The 23794-nt window shown below is 44.1% G+C and overlaps 1 protein-coding gene across 1 annotated transcript; it reads left to right on the forward strand.

The window, feature by feature from the left end:
* Positions 1–12810: 12810 nt before the first annotated feature.
* LOC125512259 (two-component response regulator ORR27-like) lies at positions 12811–20822 on the forward strand. Its single transcript, XM_048677357.2, has 4 exons — positions 12811–13019; positions 13127–13291; positions 13380–13544; positions 20483–20822. The coding sequence occupies exons 1-4, from the start codon at positions 12872–12874 to the stop codon at positions 20518–20520; spliced, it is 516 nt and encodes a 171-aa protein (XP_048533314.1). The 5' UTR covers positions 12811–12871; the 3' UTR covers positions 20521–20822.
* The last annotated feature ends 2972 nt before the right edge of the window (positions 20823–23794 follow it).

The following is a 23794-nucleotide window of genomic DNA, read 5'->3' on the forward strand; positions in this document are numbered from 1 at the left end:
TGCTTAATGTTTGCTTAATGCTTGCTTAAATATTATCATTCTATTTATCATTTGTGATCATTCACTACTCTTGGTGATGAGTGCATGCATTTCAATCTTATCATTTTGAGCGCTCCACCAAGATGTATGTGACATGGAAGAGTAACCCATGACTCTAACTCTTTGTGCATTTGCAGTCCAAAGCAAATTTTAAAATATGCACAAATTTAGGGGGAGCCCTTACTTATCACATACTTCTCAAAGCGACGATATATTTCATGCTTATTATCTTTTGTCGAAGCTTTGATCTATATGTTGTCATCAATTACCAAAAAGGGGGAGATTGAAAGTGCAACTATCCCTAGGTGGTTTTGGTAATTCATAACAACATATAGCTCATTGAGCTAATGCTATTCCAAGATGATTATTTCAGGAAAGCTCAATGATTGGCATGGCATGGATGTGAAAGTGGAACCCTCAAAATGCTAAGGACAATGGATTGGCTCTTCCCCGGCAAGGTTACTGTCACGGCGGCAAGCTTTCCCCGGCAAGGTTACTGTCACGGCGGCAAGCTTTCCCCGGCAGGTTACTGTTCACGGCGGCAAGCTTTCCCCGGTCATTGAGTCCATAGGAAAAGCCAATACTATCAAGGAGGGATGAGGTGTTGCTTAATGAGCCTCTTGCTCCATGTGCTTAGTGATATGCTCCAAAACCCTCAACTACTTTCCCATATCCACATATGACCTAAACTCTAAGCCAAACTCAGTCCTACCGATTTTTCCTATCCGGCGCCACCGAGTTTCAATTGTCATTAGCCACTGCCAAACCCTAGCACTTCGGTCCTACCGATAAGGATCTCGGTCCCACCGAGATGAGGTTGCAAACTCTCTGTTTCCCTTTCGTAACTTTCGGTCCCACCGAAAGAGCGAATCGGTCCCACCGAGATTGCAATGTAAACTCAGTGTTTCCCCTTTGTAACTTTTCGGTCTCACCAAGTTCCACTCGGTCCCACCGAGTTTGCCTGACCAACTCTCTGGTTAGCTAATTACCAAACTCGGTCTCACCGAGTTTGTGTAATCGGTCTCACCGAGATTACGTTATGCCCAAACCCTAACCGAATCGGTCCTACCGAGTTGCATGTCAGTCCCACCGAAATTCCTAACGGTCACTAGGTTTACTACTTCGGTCAGATCGAGTTTATTTATTCGGTCCCACCGAGATGGAAAACTGTGTAATGGTTGGATTTTGTGTGGAGGCTATATATACCCCTCCACCTCCTTCTCATTCGAAGTGAGAGCCATCAGAACACACACATCATTCCAACTCATATGTTCTGAGAGAAAACCACCTACTCATGTGTTGAGACCAAGACATTCCATTCCTACCATATGAATCTTGATCTCTAGCCTTCCCAAGTTGCTTTCCACTCAAATCTTCTTTCCACCAAATCCAAATCCTATGAGAGAGAGTTGAGTGTTGGGGAGACTATCATTTGAAGCACAAGAGCAAGGAGTTCATTACCTACACACCATTTGTTACTTCTTGGAGAGTGGTGTCTCCTAGATTGGCTAGGTGTCACTTGGGAGCCTCCGACAAGATTGTGGAGTGAACCAAGGAGTTTGTAAGGGCAAGGAGATCGCCTACTTCGTGAAGATCTACCGCTAGTGAGGCAAGTCCTTCGTGGGCGATGGCCATGGTGGGATAGACAAGGTTGCTTCTTCGTGGACCCTTTGTGGGTGGTTGCTTCTTCGTGGACCCTTCGTGGGTGGAACCCTCCGTGGACTCGCGCAACCGTTGCCCTTGGGTGGAGCCCTGTGTGGACTCGCGCAACCGTTACCCTTCGTGGGTTGAAGTCTCCATCAACGTGGATGTAGGATAGAACCACCTATCCGAACCACGGGAAAAACATCCGTGTCTCCAATTGCGTTTGATCTTTCCAAACCCTTCCCTTTATATTCTTGCAAGTTGCATGCTTTACTTTCCGCTGCCAATATACTCTTTGCATGCTTGCTTGAATAGTGTGATGATTACTTGACTTGTCCTAAAATAGCTAAAATCTGCCTAGAACTAAAAATTGGGAAAAGGTTAAGTTTTTATTTGGTCAAGTAGTCTAATCACCCCCCCTCTAGACATACTTTCGATCCTACAGACATGGTGATGATGAAGGCGACGCGGACGTAGAGGAAGTAGACGATCGGAAGCGAGCAGTCGCGTAATCGCTGCCCAAAAACCTATTCGCCCCTCACCCCGTACAGGAACCAGAAGGGCGTGGTTTCAGAGACCTGCTCCCCCGTCGACCGTGTACGCGGCGGACGGGATGGAGTCACCGGTGGCAGCAGCAGCGAAGGAACGACGGTGGGCATGCGCGTGAGCAGATGTGATCTGTTCGTGGTGGCTAGTGTTAGGAGAGACGTGGGCTCGACCCACGTCCGAGTCCGTGACAGCCCACGATCTGACGTCTCAGATCATGGCCCAGCTGTCAGAAAACTCTCCGTTAGTGACTGGCAAAAATAAGCGCGTAGGTGTGAGCTCGGCTTGGCTCAATCCCGCAACCCGTGGCGCGTCGTGACGAGGCGTGGCGTGGCGTGGTGAGGCGGGCGGCGGAGGAGGAGTGCGCGAGGGCCTCTTCTCTTCTCAAGCTCCAATAGTATGTAGAAGAGAAACCCTTATAAACCACTCCAACTCTCCTTCCACTTCCGGGGTGGGACTAAACTTCCCACTAAACCTAGTGCCATATAACCCACATGGGCCCTTAGAGATTTTTCAGAAATTGCAATATGGGCCTAGAGCCCATCTCAGATTTCAGCAATCCCCCACCAGATCTCGAGGGCCCATTGTGTCCTCTGTTCCAATTGCTGTTTCGATATACCAGTGTTTCAGTGAAGACCTGTTAAGGTTGAACTTCACCTAGAACAAGTGGCTACACTCCTTCACAACTGAACAATGGACTATGCCTTGAATTGTCAGTTTGGCGTAAAGAAGTTTCACTACATGTCGTACTAGTACTAGGCTGCCGAAGGCTGACCCCTCAGGTGGAGCATATAAGTCACACTCCTGGCCTATTCATGAGCTTACTAGAGATCACCCCAATCTCATAGACTGTGACCAGCAGTCGGGCTCATATAGGTGTGTTCCTCCAAAGATCGCTCTGTAGGATAGCATCTTGCTTTTATAAGCTTTGGAACACATTAAGACCGTAGTCATCCTACCATACAGTATCGAGAGTATTGCATCTCCAACGGAGTGGCTTAGTATAGTTACTCTCCTCAGTTCACCACTGGCTTGTTTTCCCAGGTGCTAGTTCACGGGATCTCCGATCACATAGGTTGGGTTACCACCATGGCAACTCATGTGGGTCTCATACCCATCTCCCTCGATGCATTAACTATCACAACACGTGTTAGCCCTTTTGTAAAGGGATCTGCCAGATTCTTAGCCGTATGGACATAGTCCAACGCTATCACTCCGGAGTTTCTTAATTTTCTGACAGCTTTTAATCTCATTCTTATGTGTTTGGTGGACTTCATGTTGTCCTTTGAACTCTTCACCTTGGTGATGACAGTCTGATTGTCACAATTCATAAGGATAGCCGGAACCGGTTTATCAACCAATGGCAAGTCCATCAAAAGATCTCGAAGCCATCTCGCTTCAACACTAGATGTGTCTAATGCCGTTAATTATGCTTCCATTGTCGATCTCGTTAAGATCGTTTGCTTGCAAGACTTCCAGGAAACAGCGCCACCTCCAAGAGTAAACATATACCCATTTGTGGCCTTCATCTCATCAGCATCAGAGATCCAATTCGCATCACTATACCCTTCAAGTACCGATGGGTATCCGGTATAGTGAAGTCCATAGTTCATAGTACCTTTCAGATAGCACATAACTCTCTCAACAGCATGCCAATGTACATCACCCGGTTTGGAAACAAACCGGCTCAGTTTGCTCACATTAAACGCGATGTCAGGCCTCGTTGCGCTCGCTAGGTACATTAGTGAACCAATGATTTGAGAGTATCTCAATTGATCTTTAGCCATGCCTTTGGACTTTTGAATCAATACGCTAGGATCATATGGTGTTTGAGATGGTGTGGAGTCCGAATATCCAAAACGACTCATCACATTCTCAACGTAATGGGATTGCAGAAGTGTGATCCCACCCTCATTATCTCTCAGTAGCTTGATGTTCAAGATAACATCAGCCACACCAAGGTCTTTCATCTCAAAGTTCTGAGATAGAAACGATTTGACCTCCTCAATGACTTTGAGGTTTGTTCCGAATATCAGTACGTCATCAACATACAAGCACAGTATAACTCCTTCGCCCCCACCATGGCGATAGTATACACATTTGTCAGCCTCATTAACAACGAAAACAACAGATGTCAGAGTTGTATTAAACTTATCATGCCATTGCTTAGGTGCTTGTTTCAGGCCATATAAAGATTTTATCAACCTACACACCTTTCTTTCCTGACCATCTATCACAAAGCCATCAAGCTGTTGCATGTAGATTTCCACCTTTAGCTCTCCATTTAGAAAAGCCGTCTTAACATCCATCTGATGGACGAGAAGACCATGTGAGGCCGCCAACGAGAGTAATACTCGAATGGTGGTCAGTCTAGCCACAGGTGAATAAGTATCAAAGAAATCTTCCTCTTCTTGCTGGTCATAGCCCTTGGCCACAAGCCTAGCCTTGTACTTTTCAATCGTACCATCGGGCCTAAGCTTCTTTTTAAACACCCACTTACATCCCAGTGGTTTGCAACCATAGGGACGATCAATGATCTCCCATGTCCCGTTAGCCATGATGGAATCCATCTCGCTACGGACCGCATCCTTCCAGTAGTCAGCTTCTGGAGAGGCATACGCTTCTGAAATAGAAGTGGGAGTATCATCCACGGGGTACATGAAGAAATCATCACCAAAGGTCTTTGCAGTCCTTTGTCTCTTGCCCCTACCAAGGGTTTCCTCGTCATCCTCCTCGGGATTTTCATCATGTGTTTGTTCATAATATTCCATAGGGATGGCAGGTTCAGGAGTCTCCTCAGATTCTTGGCTAGAAGTGCTTTGCATATCTCTCATAGGAAAAATATCCTCAAAGAATGTAGCATCCTTAGACTCCATAATTGTACCGACCTTCTGGTCAGGTACCTTAGATTTCACTACTAGAAATCTATAGCCAACGCTGTTCTTAGCGTAGCCCAAATTAACGATGTCCACAGTCTTGGGTCCAATCTTACGCTTTTTGGGGATCGGCACGTTGACTTTCGCCAAACAGCCCCAAGTGCGCAAGTACGAGAGTGTCGTCCTTCTCTATGCCCATTTCTCATAGGGAGTGATCTCATTATCCTTTGTCGGAACTTTATTCAGGACATGACATGCCGTCAATATAGCCTCCCCCCACCATGCCTTGGATAAACCCGATGTATCTAACATGGCGTTAACCAAATCAGTTAGAGTACTGTTTTTCCGCTCGGCAACCCCGTTTGACTGGGGTGAATAGGGAGGCGTCCTCTCATGAATAATGCCGTGTTCCGCACAGAAGGAATCAAACTCACTCGAGAAGTACTCTCCACCACGATCTGACCGGACTCGTTTAATTTTCTTTTCAAGTTGATTTTCAACTTCTGCCTTATAGATTTTAAAGTAGTGTAGAGCCTCATCTTTAGTATTTAACAGATACACATAGCAATATCTAGTGGAATCATCTATCAATGTCATGAAGTATCTCTTTCCACCTTTAGTCAACACACCATTCATCTCGCAAAGATCAGAATGTATGAGTTCTAATGGTGCCAGGTGTCTCTCCTCTGCGGCCTTATGAGGCTTGCGAGGTTGCTTAGCTTGCACACATGAAAGGCGCTTAGAACCTTTGGCTAAAGTGAAACTCGGGATTAAATCCAACTTGGCTATCCGCGTCATAACACCAAAACTAATGTGACAAAGACGTGAATGCCAAACTTCAGATTCATTAACATTCGAATGAATATTATCTCATGAGCCTGCTCCAATACAGGACGGTTTTCAACCATCTTGTAATCGTGGAACTGCTCTATAATATACATCTCGCTCCCTGCATCGGCGGCCCCGAATTTAGATTCGAGTGCCTCCCACAAGTCCTTGGCGACATGCACATGTAAATATGCGTCGACCAGTTTATCTCCGATCACGCTAAGAACCGCTCCGAGAAACACAACGGTAGCCTCCTTGAACGCCTTCTCCTGTTCAGGAGCAATCGTTCCCGTGGAGACACCGCTGACCCAGAACACGTTCATAGCCGTGAGCCATAACGTGGTCTTAGTCTGCCAACGCTTGAAGTATGTACCGGTAACCTTATCCGGTTTCAGTGCAGCGGCAAAGCCACTTGCCGAGAAATTCCCTCACATAATAGGTTTTTGGATTGTTGAGTAAATAGTCAATTTCTCGATTAAATTAATCCATGAGTAAATCACTAGCATGGCATTGACTAAGTTGATGACGTACTGACTCTGATCTAAACATGCACGTACTAAGCGGTCTCGGCGGCGGCACAGTCGGCGTCGGTGGACATGGTGATGATGAAGGCGACGTGGACATAGAGGAAGTAGACGATCGGAAGCGAGCAGTCGCGTAATCGCTGCCCAAAAACCTATTCGCCCCTCACCCCGTACAGGAACCAGAAGGGCGTGGTTTCGGAGACCTGCTCTCCCATCGACCGTGTACGCGGCGGACGGGATGGAGTCACCGGCGGCAGTAGCGAAGGAACGACGGTGGCAGAAAACTCTCCGTTAGTGACTGGCAAAAATAAGCGCGTAGGTGTGAGCTCGGCTCGGCTCAATCCCGCAACCCGCGGCGCGGCGCGGCGGGGCGTGGCGAGGCGGGCGGCGGAGGAGTGCGCGAGGGCCTCTTCTCTTCTCAATCTCCAATAGCATGTAGAAGAGAAACCCTTATAAACCACTCCAACTCCTTCCAATTCCGGGATGGGACTAAACTTTCCACTACACCTAGTGCCATATAACCCACATGGGCACTTAGAGATTTTTCAGAAATTGCAATATGGGCTAGAGCCCATCTCAGATTTCAGTAATCTGAGCACACGGTTGGTATAATTTCAGACGGCGATGGACGTGGAAGGGAACATCCTTGCAAGCGGACAGAACAGAACCTGTTAGGCTGAGCTCGATCGATCGATACACCGCCCGGTGCACGTCAAAAACAGTGAAGATCCTATTGGGGTTTATCGAATTCGTTTTTCATTATTATATGGTCCAGAGGTTGCTGTTTGTTGCACTCGACGCGGCTTTTACCAGGAAGGAAGATATGGTTTCACCGTCGCACGTCGCCTTCGGCCCATCGCGAGCTACCGCTTACGGGCGCGGATCCCGTGCTGTCCTCTCCCGTCTATCCGTTCACCGTAAGCCAGCTAGCCTTGCTGGTGGCCGATGGCTGGGCGCAGGAGGACTGACGTCGCAGGCCAGGTGCTCTTCGGTGGTACCCGTCGACACGCGGCGAGGTCAATAGGAAACTAACCAAGAAAATCAATATATCTACGCGCACGCACGGGCTGGCCGTCCGATTTACGGCATCTCCAACACTGACCCGTAGATTTTCTTCCGCATTTGTTCATGAAAAGGGAATCAGTCCGCGCACATGGATGTTAAACCCCTCATTCAATGCTATGCGTACATGGATGTAAACCCCCTCATCTAATGCTATCTGCATATAATTCGAATGAGATTTGAACAAATCGGACAAAATTCATGAAAACCAGCTAATTTTCGTATAAACCAGACAAAATCCATTACATTGGAACATATTTTAACTAACCCAACTCTAAACCTAATCTAGATGATCGCTGACGTTCGTCTGGGTGTGAGTACCATGAAATGAAGCTCCAGGTCCGCCTTCACAGTCTCCAGTTCTGCTTCGGCAGTCTCTAGCTCTGCCTCCGCAGCATGAGCGTCTAATCGGCCGACAATGAATAGGCCGCCAAGCTTAGCTTCAGCGGGAGGGAAGAAGCGGTGGCCTTCTTGGGACTAGAGCGACGGCGGCCTACCATGCACTACTCTACCTCGCTGCTGGCGGCGCTAGTGGACGTGTTTGTTTCGTGGTCGTGGTGGCGGGGCGCGGCCATGGCGAAGCTGGCGATATCCTCCTCATTGTCGCTCTTGCCAAACACCTCATCCGCCGTCTAGTCCATCTCCTTGTAGGCGGCCTGTAAATCCGAATGACACTGAATGTGCCACCTGCGGTCACGGCATATTTCATGGGCAGTGAGGTAGGACTCGACCGGCTAGAGGAGAGATTAGAGATGAGTCGAGACGACGCAATGTCGAATTGTGTGAAAGCGAAGAAGAAAGAAGTGTGCAAGTTCGAGAAGGTACTTGAGAAAATCAACAACGTTCAAAATAAAGACATGGAAAAAATATTAATCCAACTAGTGGGTGTAGTTATGAAAGTTGGATTTCTATTACAGTGTCTAATTGTGGTTCTAGTTTTTCTGTTTCATTTTTTTAGCGAAGAATTGGTGAATTATGTACTTTGATGTATCAATATGTCCTTCAATGAAATAGGGTGCATTTCGATGAAAATTTTCTTTTTAATTTGACCAAAATTTACTTTACTAAATTTAGGAGGTCGACTATGTCTAGTCAAAATTTAGTGGAGTAAAAATAGTTTAGTAAGCTTTACTCGGCCGGATACTCTAATTTCTAGGATCGGCTAGAGATCCTCTTAGGCCTTGTACAATGCTAGGTGTTTAAGGAGGTCCTTAGAAAAATAAACCGGGTTTTTTCGAAGCACCGATGTCTATTTCTATAGGAGAGACGCCTAATTAAGCATCTGCCCAGTATAAATAAGCACCGGTGCTTAAAAAAACTTGGTTTATTTTTCTAAGCACCTCTCCTAAGCACCTTGCATTGTACAAGGCCTTAATAGACAATGATCCTCCGATAAAAAGAAAAGCCAAAAAAAAGGGATGTCCTAAAGAAAATTCGTCCTAGTCGGCTCCTTCTGCGTCGGTTAGGGGAACCGGCACCCATGCGGAAGAAAAAATGGGCCAGCCCATCAGACGGGCGATAGATGGTTGGCCGGTCCAAAGTTGACCAGCTGACTGGTCAACTATCGGTTCTTTAGAAAAAAATCAATAAACCCATGAAACCGCAAAAAAAGAGAAAAAGCTTGCAAATTCAGAAGAATTACGAATTCGAATTTTTTGCAATTATAAAATAAGTGTTCACAAATTTGAAAAAAGTTCATGGACTGAGAAAAAGGTTCAAAGATTTTAAATAGTTCAATGCTTTTGAAAGAAACTTCATGAATTTGGAAAAACTTCACTAATCTATAATAATTACGGATTTGAAAAAAGTTCATTGATTTGACAAAACAGTTCACCAATTTGAAAGTTTGAGGATTTGTTTAGAAAGTTAGCTGATTGAAAAAAATACACCAATTTAGAAACAAAGTTCATGAATCTAAAAAAGTTCATGTGGTTTAAAAAAAGTTCACAAACTTAAAGAAACTTCTAGATTTTGAAAAAAGACCTTACTTATAGAAAACATTAAGAAAAAAGGAAAAGACCGAAAAAGAAAAAAAATGGCAGAAGAAAACACACTAGATTTCCTAAATGGATTGGCCCTCTCAGCCGAAGGGGGTGTGAGTCCGTTAGTGAAATACAATAAAACCGGCCCAACTCCTGTTTGGCGCCTTCTCCGCCCGTTAATTTGTTATCTGCAAACTGGCGCACACCACGTTCCGCGCCGACCTGGTCTATTTTTCCTTTTTCTGTTAACCTTCAAAAAGAGGTGTGTGCGACGAGATTCCTTACATTCTCAAAAAGGAAAACAAGGACATCTCACCTGTTGTGGGTACTTATTTTTTTCTTCCTTCTTTCTTTTATTTGTGGAAGCTGCCGGTTTTGGATTCCCAATTCACAAAATTGATGATTTTTTTAAAAAATGATGATTTTTTTTCAAATTCGTGAATATGTTTCCAAAACCGATGAACTTTTTGCAAAATTGACGAATTTTTTGCAAGCCGATGAACTTTTTCCCTAATATCTTGACTTTTTTCGAATTCCGTGAACTTTTTTCCCTACTCATGAACTTTTTATTGCAAATCTATGAATTATTTTAAATACATGTTTTTTAATTTTGTTTTCTGAAATTCAGATTTATTTTTACAAAGGTCAAAACGGTTGTCTGGTTAACAACTGCCGGTTAATGGCTGCCGGTCAAGCATCGACCTGAGTGATTGAAGAGACGAGCGACCAAGTGATCAAAGAGACAAGCGATTCGAGAGACCTGGTAGCGCACTACTGGGCTAGCCCATTACAATAGCTCCGGCGTGAGTTTTCCCACCTGTGTTTTTCTTATTTATTTTTTCACAGTTTGTACCGGTTTCCTTTCGGTTTTTTTATGGGGTTCATTTGTTTCTTTGTCGAGTTTCCAGTTTTTTTCCCAGCACATGTCTACATTTTTCGTAAACATTATATATATATATATATATATATATATATGACTCATTTTCTATACTCTTGGGAGTATGTACTCCCATCTTCAATATACCTCGTATATGCATTGATTATACCCCTTATCATTCTCAATATACTTCATTAAATATTCTAAGATACCTCAATACAAGTTTTGTTGAAGAAAATATCATTTACGACCTACTTTTTGCAATATACCTTTTTCACGTACAAACAAATAAGTATATACGTAAACCTTTGAAAATATGAGGCACACATGATTTTTTTTCATGAAATCCATTTTAGGGTATCTAGTAATTATTAATGAAGTATATTAAAAATAATAATAAGCTATAAAAGATTCATCTATGTGGTATAAAAGATTCATCTATGTGTTACTATTCATCATCCAGGGTGCAGAATAAGTTATTCTTCATCCGAGGTAATCTTACGATCATTTCATAATTAAATTACATTTCGAATTTAAATAGATACTACGTAAAATTTGAGGACATAATCTTATTGATTCACTACGTAAAATTTGTATAAGAAAATAAAAATATAGGTCATAAGACAAGAAAATTTGTAGTTTATGTGTATTTTAGATTATATTTTTACGTTTGTAATTTTACATAACATAAAATATTTTTTACAGTAATTATATATTTTTTTACGGTTCCTTTTTGCGTCGGAAATACGACAAAACATACGGAACTTAAAATTACGGTGCATTGATGGTAAAATAGAGGGGGGCGGGGTGGTGAAGAATAACTATTCCTCACCCAGGGTGACGAATAGCGCGACTCTATATATATGCATTTAACACTTTTGAAATACATGATTAACATTGTTTTCAAATATGTGTTTTGATAGCCATTTTTCGTAACATTGGACATTTTTGGTATACATGTAAAATGCATTTATACATGTTTACAATTTTCAGATACATTATTAACTTTTTTTTCATACACATTGTACACTTTTAGTACTAGTAAATGCGCACGTGCAATGCACGTTATTATTTAGGCAACATATTAATTGCACGCGGATATTAGGTATGCTATTATTTGTGTGTTAATTTTGTTATTAGTCTAATATTTGGTATGATATTAATTGCACGTTAAACACGTTGAACGCTTGTCATTGGAGTAATCTAGGTCGTTGGATTGACTTAGTTTGATGGTCGAGATCAGTTGGATCTGTTTTTTTAGGTCTTTTTATATTGGTACAGATACATATGAAAACCTTTTTATACACGTTAAACTTATTTTAGATATATGATTTTGTTTTCAAATACATCTTTTGTACATTTCTTCCAATAACTATGAAACAATATTCAAATACACGTTGATTTTTTTTACTGATACAAAACATTTTTTAACTCTGCGGATATATTTTACATTGTATTAATATTTATTAAACGTCATGACCATAATAGTTAAAGTCGTGAAACTTTATCTAAATGCATCGTACCTGTTTTTTGAATGACATGAACATTTTTTAGAATTAAACAAGTAGTCGAGGCGTCCGATTACATGATTGGAATCCTCTACCTTTGACATACTGCATTAATTTGGAAGGTTACTGCATTAGGCTGGTCATAGTGGGAGTAACTTAAAGAGTAACATAGATGCCACATAAGCAAAAAAATGAAGTGGCAAGTAATTAATAAGGAGAGAGGCTAATAAAGTAACATAATATGTTACTACTCTCTCCGTCACGGTTTAGAAGGCACAGTTAAATTTGCGTGCGTTTCCACAATAGACAAGGTTTAGGGCACATTGCATTTATTTCTAGTAGCTAATTAGTACTCCGATATACTATTTCTATATGCATGCGTAGTGTGAATGCTATTTTTTAGCCCATACCATAACCAATAGATAACCACCTAGGTCCCAGAGAATTTTCAAGCACGTCTTCTAAACCGTGACGGAGGAAGTACCATCACATAGCGCTTTCCAATGCAAAATGACTCTACAAAGTAATAAATGAGCACATCTATGTTATCACACTTATGACACCACCCACTATGAAGATAGTAACATATAGACCAGTAACATATACATGTTACTAGTTTAAATTACCCCACTATGACCCGCCTTATATAGAGTTCTAATACATTATATGGAGTATTAATACATTATATTGAGTTTTAATGCACTACATTAATTAAGCAACTGTTAATGGTACGATTGGAATCATCTATCTTTAATATACTTTATTAATTGGAAAGGCTACTAGTATTAATACATTATATATAGTTTTAATGTACTGCATTAATTAAGTTATATATGGCAAATCTTAGTGCATTACTCTACTCTGTTTCGTGAGGAAAAAAGAGGCTTGCGGCTGGCTTTATATATCGAGTTGTATCCACATGCCTTCTCTGCTCTCTTTCTATAACCAGCAGTACCTTCTGAAGAGCGCAAGGTGTGTGCGTGCTATGGAGAACGGCAACGCCTTCCCTTCTGGTGTCAGCAGGGACACGTTGCCCCAGCATTTCCCCGTCGGGATGAGGGTCCTCGTGGTGGAGGACGACCCGAACGACCTCGAGCACTTGACGCAAATCCTCGAGAGGTGCGGCTACAAAGGTAACTAGGCGGTCATCTTAGATCTGCTCGCCTTAGTTTTGCATGTCTCCTCTAACTGTTCTTGTGAGATCTGGATCACCTTGTACGTACGTGTTTGTGTCATGTAGTGACGGCGAAAGCGTCGCCGAGAGAAGCGCTGAAAGAGGTGGAGGAGAATGGAGAGGGCTTCCACTTCGACATCATCATGACCGTCGTGCACGGTGGCGAAGAAGGAGATGGATTCGATGGCTTCGACCTCCTCAAGCGCGTTCGGGATCATTACCCAGTCATCAGTGAGTATCCGCACACATATGCATGCATGGTTACTGTGAGGTTAGTAACGGTACATACTGATGTGCAATCCTGCATGTGTTTGTGCAGTTTTCTCCGCCGACTATTCCAAGGAGATGGTGATGAGGACAATCAATGAAGGCGCCTGTGACTTCATGCCAAAGCCTATGTGCTACCAGGAGGTGCGCAATATATGGTTCCATGTCGACATGCAGAGGGGATTAGAAGTGGACGACCCTAACGAGGGGGTAGAAGGTGCGTCACATATGTTTCTAACGGAGGGTCAACCATCTTTTACTATCTCCACCATGTTTGGCTGTTTACATGATCCGTTTCTGCTCTGTTAATTAGTTTCTGGGTGCTTGTTGAAGATTTCACTTGTACTCCCTCCGTAAACTAATATAAAAGCGTTTAGAATACTAAAATAATGATCTAAACGGTTTTATATTAGTTTACAGAGGGAGTAACATGCAAGCATTTCCATGTATATATAGATAGGTAGGTTTGCGAGTGCCCGTCTTAATTAACGAGTGAGACGTCAGTGGGAGTTTCGCCTCGGTATCGGCATCGGCCTGCACGGGCGAGGCTTGGGCATGGCCGCGCGCCTTGCCCGGCGTCCGCGTGGGCGTGGGCTGGCTGCTGGCGTCCGTCGTCCTCGTTGTGCACATGCTTCTGGCCACTGGACAAAAGTACGTCTAGCAAGCGTTGGACAGGGCCGCAGCGTGCGTTTTTGCGCTGAGCTGGAATGTGCCGAGCCTAGCTCGGCCCATTCACTTGTCACGCCTGGCGAAGCTCTCCCCGAGCCCAAAACCTCTCTCACCCTGTCAGGCCTTAGTTTGGATGGTCATCAGAAATGCAATTCCTACTATGCACGGGGTATTCTTTGCATGGATCCATTGTCCATGGTCTTTTTGAGTTTCATGCTATTTGTTGACTGTTTTCAAATTTTGTTTTTGTTTCAAAGCTTTACATTGGGAAATGATTAATATATTTCATTAAAGGAATGATTTCAATCGAGCTTGGCCTAATTAATGTAGGACATTAAACTAGCCCCGATCGATGTAGTATAATCAAGGTGCGATTCCAATTAGGCAGCTGATTGCGCACTTGCATTGACCGACTCAACAGCTCGCCATGTGCCGCAGTACTGGGCCTTATGTGAAGTGCCCCCTTGCCTTATCCCTATCTATTCATCTTCCCCTACTCATCCCCCTCCCTCACCCCTCCTACCTCGCGCTATACTCCATCATCACCTACAAAATCTCACTTGTCCCGATCACCTCTTCCATCTCTAGGCTATCATTCCACCACCGTCTGCTAATCCAAGTGACACGTGCTACTTCAAGGGCAGTGTCGTGTTGCTGCAACCTAGGGCCGCCGCGCCGCAAGTGGCTGCCCATTGTTGGAACCGACTAAACCACCGCTTGCTGATTGTAGGCGGGCTACACATTCCAATTGGTTATTTTACGACAAAACTGAGATGACTAATGTAGTAATGTATTGAATGAGTTTATTTCGGGGAGTAGGACTAATTTTCCTATTCAAGTCTTGGGCTAAAGGTGAAGTATCATTCATGACCCCACAAACATCTTCTCTAGTTTTTGTCCTCTTGAAGCTCTTAACATGTATTTTTCTAGGCGTTTACCGAATCCAGGGTTCACATTGAGTGTAGGACAAACGTACTATGAAATGGGGCAAGAGCTAAGTACTTTGTTTTAAAACCAAAGAATAGATTATAAGACAAAGTCCTCCAAAGTCGAATATCCAATTATGAGCCTAGGCTCATTTGCACCTGGTGAACAATAAATTTTAAAATAATGCTAGGAAAATAAAAAAATCCATTTTTTTTGCATGGAAGATATTGGAATGAGTGAAGTGTGTGCCAAAATTCCATGCATTTGGGCACCCGAGTAGCTCTCAGCAAAAAAATAAATCAGATTTGAACAGTGCATAAGCAGTAAACTTTTTCATAGACCCAAAATTTGTCCTTGTTGCCGAGAGCTACTCAGACATCCAAATGTTCTGAAATTTGGCACGTACATCACGCACCTAGGCATCTTTCTCTACAAAAGAATCTGAATTTTTTGAATTAATTTAGAATTTTAAATGATTTTTTGTTCACTCATGGGCTCATCTGAGTTTGGGAGCCAAAACACATCATTCCTCTAAAATCCACTTCCTAGCCATTCCCCTTGTATGGGTTTCTCTAAGCCCCGGTACATCTGAAGATTTATCTTCCCATACTATGCGCCACTTTGGGCTATTCATACTCAGAGAAAATAGTTTTCAATACTTAAGAACCGCTATTCATTTTTTTCGGAACTGCTGAGAAATCCACTTTGAAGCATTTTCTGTACTATGTCGCTGTCGACCACAATACTTCTCATCGGCAATTTCGAGTTGTCATGATTTATTTGTCTGTCGGGCAAAATATATGTCCAGTAATTTCGCTTCGTTTTCAAGTGGAACTTCCGAGCTGCTCCTTTCTGTAGATTCTTATTCTAAGAACTACTCCCTCACTATGGTACTACCAAGCAATTGGTTTTACATGGTACTTTCTGAGTAGTTGTGCCTTTGCCGAAATGTGTTATCCTTTTCAGTCGAAACCTCTACTTATTCATTCAGTGGTACTTCTGAGTGGTTTACTTTATTTGGTCCCTGAACATTGTTGTGGCCATTCAAATTTATTTGAATTGTCTTGGTTGTTCCATAAACTACTACCAGTCCTTCCACGCATGGTTACTTATTTTTTTGCAGTAACATCTATATTTTGGAACTTATCCACAAATAGCCTACCATACCCATCCATGGTTGCAACCATTCCTTTCCACCCTTAGTCATTTCACTCACTCAATCCACCTATTCAAACCACTCCACTCCATCACACTTATGAAAAGAAGTTCTGGGTGGTTCCATGTTCACTTCTTTGATTCTCCCAAGGCCAGGAACTCCCCTTTCTTGCATACCTACATCTATTTCATGAAATTCCTATTCTGGTGAGAGTGACCCATTTGATTCTTTAGAGAATTTTTGATTGAAGATCATTCTGGGAGTTCTTATCAAGTTACTTTTCTTTGCTTGTTACTCTTGGCTAGTGAGCGCATCCTAGATGGTTAGGGGTCACTTGAGATCCTATCATGTTCTATAACTAGATGCTTGTTAAGTACTTAAGCTTGTGTTGTCCTTGTTGTCTTGTGCTAAAAACTTCCTACCCTAAAATCAGGATATAATTATTTTATAGCACTGTTCACCCTTTCTAGTCCTTAGACCTTAATCCAAACACCGCCCGTGTTAGCTGCAAGTGGTGCAAGAGTTGGCAGCCGTCACAAATGCTAGAGTGAGCTCAAAATCGACAATGCTAAGCCGGTGGCCGGGGATTTTCAGCCCTCTAGCACACAGAAGATGTTGGTGCGCAAGAAGCACCATCTTGATGTCGTGTTCATGGCTTGTTATATTCATCACCCTATGAATAAGACATCTGAGCCCTTCTTTCAGATGATGGTGCCTGCTTCTAAGATCAGGGGGCTTCATGGCACCGTCTCTTTTTGACTGAAGACCCTCAAGAACGTGGTCAACCTCTTTCATTCTTTTGGGTAAGGCAGAGGATGGCATGGTGGACGATCACATTGTCGTCGCTATCTTGGAGCGCACCGTCATTTCTCTTCGGTGCACTCATGTGCACCATGAGTTAGAGTGGAAGTATCAAATACATGTCTCCTTAATAACTTGATGACAAGTTGTACCAGGGTTGTGTGTATGTGTCACTGCAGGTATCAGGAAATTTGCCGTCTGTGGAGCTCTTTCTGTCAGCTTTTTATCGGGGCTGACAGCAAAATAGAGAAAAAGTGACGGCAAATTTCTAATGTCAGCAAAGCGCTCACTTTGCTGTCTGTTTTTATTTGTGGGCGGCGAAGAGAGACTTTGTCATATTTTTTATTTGACTAGCAGAAAAAACAAACTTAGCCATATGTTTTTATTTGACTGATAGGAAAGACAGACTTTGCCGTCAGTTTTTTCTGATCGTTGGCAAGAGAAAGCACATCCCGCGGATCGATCACGCAGATTTATGATGTGGAACCACACCACCCCCACGCACGCACGTACTTGCCCAACTCCACCCAACATGCACCTCTCTCCCTTCTCGCGGCGCTGCACCACCTCCCACCCCACACCGTCACACCACCTCCCTCCCCGCGCCGCTGCACCACCTCCCGCTCCACGCCGGATCGTTGCCACACCTGCATCTCGATTCATGCTGCCGCACCACCTCTTGCCCTGCCCTGTGTCGCCACACCACCTCCCGCCCCATGCTGCACCGTCACACCACCTCCATCCCTGTGTCGTTGCATCACCTCTTGCCCATCCCTTGCACCGCGCCGCCACACGACCTTCCTCCTGGTGCCGCTCGAGGACCTCCTTCTCGTCGCCCTTTCCTGACCCAAGAAAGACGCCTTCTCCTTGCCGGAGGCCGACGCCGGTGATCGAAGCCACCGGAGCACCGCCGCCCATCATGTGTCACCTTCACCTTCCTCCCCCTTCCCTTTCTTCTCCTGGCTCTTCCTCTCTCCAATGTTTCTCTCTCTCCCAGATCTCTGTCTCTGTCTCTCCTCAAAGGACATGGCTGCCACCCGGAAGCTCCCTCCATCACCCGTGACTCGTCGTCATCCTACGAAGTTCCCTGCACATGGATCCGTCCAACCACGCAGCCTGCAAAACTCCCTGACGACAAGACCCGGGGCTTGCCCACTTGCACCTTGAATCTGCACCTCCTCCCTGGCACTGCCTCAAACCCAGTGCCAACACCCCGCCTCCTTGCCATATATGTGCCACCTGGCGTCTTCCCCACGAGGAGCATGATGCAATGGCCCCATCTCTCTTCAGCCTTGACAGAGGAGGACGAGCAGCGCGCCTGTGTTTTTTTCTAATATTTACCCATTTATTTGCCGGCTGTGATGTTTGAGGCTAACGGCAAAGATGGATTTTGGCTGATGGCAAAGATTCTTTTCTTTGCCATCTGTTATTATTCGGCTGACGACACATACGGAGTTTGGCTGATGGCAAAGAACTTTCCATCCGCCGAGGAAAAGCTCATGGCAAAGTAGCTCTTTTCTGACTTTATTTATCGTCGGCAAGTTGAAGGCAAAGAATGTTTGAGCAGGCAACAAATTTCTTGATTCCTCTAGTGTGTGTTTTCAACTTCTTGGATGCATATTTGTGATGTCGTGGCAAACCCATTTCTCTTAGGTGCCTTTGTGGTGTTCTACCTTGATCATCAGCTCCTTAGCATTGCGATGTTTTTTCCCATGAAATAAAATAGTTTACAAAGCTCACGATTATGGTGTGGAACATTCGTCATTGGGTTCTCCTTGAAAAATCATGCCAAATTTCTAGCAAGTTCTCCTCACTCGCGACCCCTCCCTCACACGTCTTCAGGGGACAAATCTCTTCACATCTCTAGTTCCAATGAACACACTTATGCTAGATGTTGGGGAATACATTGTTTTTCTTTCCACCAAAGGATGAGAGGTGGGATTATCACCTCCTAGAGCCATCGATCTTTTGTGGTGTGCACTCATCTCAATAGATGCACAACATTAGCACCACCTTATGCTCCAACACTCTAGGATGCTCCCATGCCTAACGCATCGACCATTATGTACTTAATTAGGTTGTAGAGCTCACCATTGTATTAATATGTGATGTCTATATATACATGGCCCAGAAGCGTAAATATAATAAAAATTGATTTCCAGAAAATTTCTTAGCATTAGAGTAGTTCCTTTCTAATCCTTCACAATATGTCAGAACTCTGTTGCGACCCCCACTGGCACCAAGTCCACTGTCAAGTCCTCCGATAGCAGCAACCTTCGGATTGTCCATGTCAGTGTAAGAAACTCTTCCTTCTCTCCTCCCTCCATGCATCAGACCAATATCACCATTCAAACTCAACTTGGCCATCAAAGACTACACCAAGTGGAAGCATCTCTTTCAACTCGTGGACACCAAATTTGACTGCCTTAACCTCAAGCATGAGTATGATCTTGCATCTTGAGACATCAAGTGGCGCAAGGAAGATCTCACCATCATCATGTGTCTCTATGCAACGATATCTAGTGAGCTATACAATGTGTACATGTCAATAGAGAACGTAGCCAACATGATGTGGTAGCACCTGCACGTGTTCTTCAATGACAAGCTTACCAAATGCACGATCCACATTGGCACCAATTTCTAGGCAACATTTCGAGGTGACATGATCATCGCCACCTACTACTGTTGCCTCAGGGCGCTCGTCCACTCCCTCGCCAACGATGAGAAACTGGTAACCGACAACTCTCTCACACTGGTGATGATTTGCGACCTCGGCCCCATATATCAGGTAATGGCCTCCATACTCCACCTACATTTGCCCTTTCCCCCCTTCATCTAGGCACACTCATTGTTGTTTCTTAAGGCAATCACAATGTATCGGCACAAGCACGCCAATGGCACCCTGACACTCACCATCAACAATGACTCTCACCAAAAAGTGGCGATGCAGTCGCCAACTTCTAGGAGCATGGCAGCAGGTAACAAGACAATGAATATGCTCTATAAATGACCATTTGAATCACGGTTGTCCCAGTGGATGCTCCTCGGAGCATACGCGCATCAGAAGTCATAAACGTGGCTCACCCAACCACATGGGCCATGGACAACATGACATCCCTAGTTTCCTTGGTCCGTAAAATTCGCTCCATGGTTGGCGACCTTCCCACTAAACCCAGTGGCTTTGTGCTTGGATGCTGTCATTCCTACTGGTTCTACCCTCATCCAAGCACTCCATCCCAAGCCTACGTCGAGGTATACTTAGATCATACTTGCTTAAAAAATGTTGTATGCTACATGATGAAAACTCAAATAAGAAATGTCTCACTAGCCCAACTCCACCGACAATTTGTTCATGGACCACGAAGCCTCCTCGGACATTGATGAGACAAGTCTTATTCCCGATTAATGCACACTCCCCTTAATATTATAGTTGGAAATGGTTCGAGGCTCCCCATCACAACTACTGGCTACTCTTGTTATTCCTTCGATCTCAACAAATTTTAATTTCCTCATCTATTATCAAGAACTTAATTTTATTTAATAATTTTCGTTGTGATATTTACTTTTCATTTGAATTTGATCCCTATGGTTTCTCTTTCAAGGAGCTAGCAACAATGAGAATCCCCCTGAGATCAAATAGCTTGGGAGACATCTACAACTTCCGCTCGATGAATAAAGGTGGCACCATTGTTTGCTCTGCAACCAGCTCTGGCGACCTCTGGCATTGAAGTCTTAGTCACTCAGGGCAAGCTTCTGTTTCTGTAGTAGCTACAAAATTACTTCCATCATGTAATAAATAAATTCGGCAAACTCTTGTTTGTGATTCTTGCCAGTTTGGATGACGACCCTACCCGCGTATTGATTCTTCCCTTTTTTTCTACTACTACCCCACCAAAAAATACATTATGATTTGTTAAATTTTCCCGTTGTATTTTCCCTTCTTATGTATTTTATGTCATTATTCTTGATGAGTACTCACAGCATTACCGAACTAGTCCATTACACAACAAGTCTATTGCCGATATTACCCTCCAATGCTTTTACACCTTTGTGCTTAACCAAGTCCATGTTTCTCTCAAATAAATGGAAAACAATAAAGGTGGTGAAAATTCATCAACCACAAGCTACAACTATTTTCTCTCGATAGTTTTCTTCTCGAAACAATCTATAGTCGCCAACCTTCAGGTTTCTTTGACTGCACAAGTACCCATATGGCCTTAAGAAAGCACTTTGTGCCTGGTCTATGCGGTTCAGCACTCATCCCCTCTCCCTAGGCTTTGTTGTGTCCGAATTTGGCTCCTCATTATTCACCTTTCACTAAAACAATAATGCCACCACCCACCTTGCCTTATATGTCGTTGGGATTAGTCTCATAGGTAACACCTTTTCGCAAGAAACAATACGCTTTACAGACTCTCGCTTGCATCCATGCTTAATGCCAAGCCCATCTCCACCCTCGTTGACACCCAGTCCATACTATTTGCCACTGATGGCCATCCCTTAGGATCCATCAATTTTTAGAAGTCTTGTTAATGCATTGCAGTACCCAACTCACACCCAGCCTCAAGGTGTCCCGAGATTACCATGTTTCCTTGATGCAAGAAATTCCCTTCTGCAGTCCTCCTGCCATCCTGTTGAAGAGATCCACCGCCTTGGGCATCACCGTCATTCGAGTAAGGTCCTCGCAGATCAAGAAATTGCCAGTTTCAACTTAAACCACCAGATTTCTCAACCAGGTCACCCCTTTCGTCTCATGGATTTATGTGTCTAATTCGGTCTCCTTCATCTTAATTCCTACGATATTTATGATTACCCCTCCCTTCATTACTGAATCTCCCAGTGCCTGCCAAAGTTCTCAACCATATCCTCAGTTACAAGTCGTCGACGGCTCACAGGGAAACCCTAACACGCCAGAGAACTCACTCTCATCCACAACCTAGGATAAAAGCATGCTATTTATAAGTAACCAAAATAAAGGGAAAGCGGATTGCCAAAATATATTTTTAACCCACCAAGACCCGGGCCTCCTGGATCAAAAGACACCACTATATCAAGCCCAACAACACACTTGTTATCAACTTGGTTTTCAATTATCACTATAGATTTCAATTTCGACCCATTTCCCCTAAGGCAACTGACAACCTCACAATCATTCAAAACTAATCTCCAAAGTCAGCCATCTCCTCGGACCAAAAAGCATGGATGTGCGAGACTTTTTTGGCATCCAAATGGTTCTTGACTTTTATCCCACAACTAATAAACTTTATAAAATCTCCTTATCTTCAATCTGGTTGAATTCACTTAGAGCAATACCATATCCTGAGACACGGGAAGATGTATTGTATCATTTTTTGTTTTATGGATTGCAATTTACCAACTCAACTGCTTCTATGTGCAATTCTCTCTTCACAATTTTGCAAAGGAGAATGCAGATATCTAGAGTAGCAACAAAAAGTACCTTGATATCCGAACGATCACACTTCCTCGTTGTGGAGTCCTCCCCACCCAGCAACCAAAAGCCATTGCCGGCGTGGGACAACCCTACTCCGCTGCAGTAGAGCAAGCCAAGTTCAGTAGACGGGGGCAACACTGCGGGAAGTGCGGTGACCTCCTTGAGTTTTGTTACATGGACTCTGGGATCGTCTTCTAGAATCAGAATGAGCATCTCCCTTGTCCCTAGCAAAGGGAGCACCATCACCACTCCAATCTTGAACATCGTTGGGCCTATGGGGGCGCGACGATGATATTGGAACTTGCGCCACTTCCACTCCTATTTCGGATCCTCTAATTCCGCCTCCTCCATGACCTAGATATCTACTTGCAGAGGGAGCTTGCTTAGCCCCTCCAGTGAGAGCCTCTCGTCCTCCTCCACTATCAGCCTCTAACAGATCAAGCACGCCGCCTCGTACAGATTGTCCTTGGTCACAGACCACGAACAGATCTCCTGCATCCGATTCATCTTCACCTTATCTCCGCTTGCGATCTCCAATATCTTCGACTCCATCTTCAACCTCTAATCTGCCACTGCTCATCAAAATTAGTGGAGAATGCGAACTAGACAGAGATGAGAGATTTTCGTTGCCGCAAGGTGGAATGCCAATGGACTTGTGGGGGGTATGGCGTAACTGTGCTCTAGAGGGGAGTAATTGCCATCCAGCCCCACCGCACATTCATGGCATCGCCCAACCTCCCACTCCTCGCAGCACGCATCGAGCAAGCCACGGAGACCCGCACAATCCAGAGTCGTGCTAATCCAAGCAACGTGACAAAGGGAAATTTACCTCCAAACCTGCGCCGATCTGCTCACCGGCTAGGCAAACCCTTCCATCGCCCCCTGCCATTCTTGTCAAGCAGTAGGAGGTGCTCCAAGTCTGCCTGCCAGAGCACGGCCCCACCGGTACACCAGGAGATCCGTCGCCCAGAGACTGGCAACGTAGAGAGCCTGCCAACATGTGCCGCATGTTTCTACCTCGCCCGTGGAACGCGTAGGGAACAACATCCATCGGTTATTACCCTTCTCGTGGGAGTACATACCCAATTCACGCGGTCCCTTTTTATCGATGGAGTTTACATTGATTTATTATTGGTTGCAACTTTTTTGGTATATTACGAAGCGGACTGCTTGGTAATGGAGTTTTACATTCGATAATATATAATTGGCTTATATTTAAACTAGCAAAAGAGCCCGTGCGTTGCAACGGGAGAGAAAACATAACACACGCTCTTAACTCAACAACCATCACTCAAGACCACAATAGGTCCATCTCCTTTATTTTTGCGAGGCATCATATTTGTGTTGCCGCTTATCCTCCTTCTCATCCTCGCCGGCGATGGACTCGGTGTTCACACAAAACAACAAAAAACGTGTGTTGAATATGGTTAATCCTAAGACGTCTCTCTCTCCCTCTCTCCTC

Source organism: Triticum urartu, chromosome 6A (assembly GCF_056163025.1).
Source record: "Triticum urartu cultivar PI428250 chromosome 6A, HENAU_Tu73, whole genome shotgun sequence".
Lineage (NCBI taxonomy): Eukaryota > Viridiplantae > Streptophyta > Magnoliopsida > Poales > Poaceae > Triticum > Triticum urartu.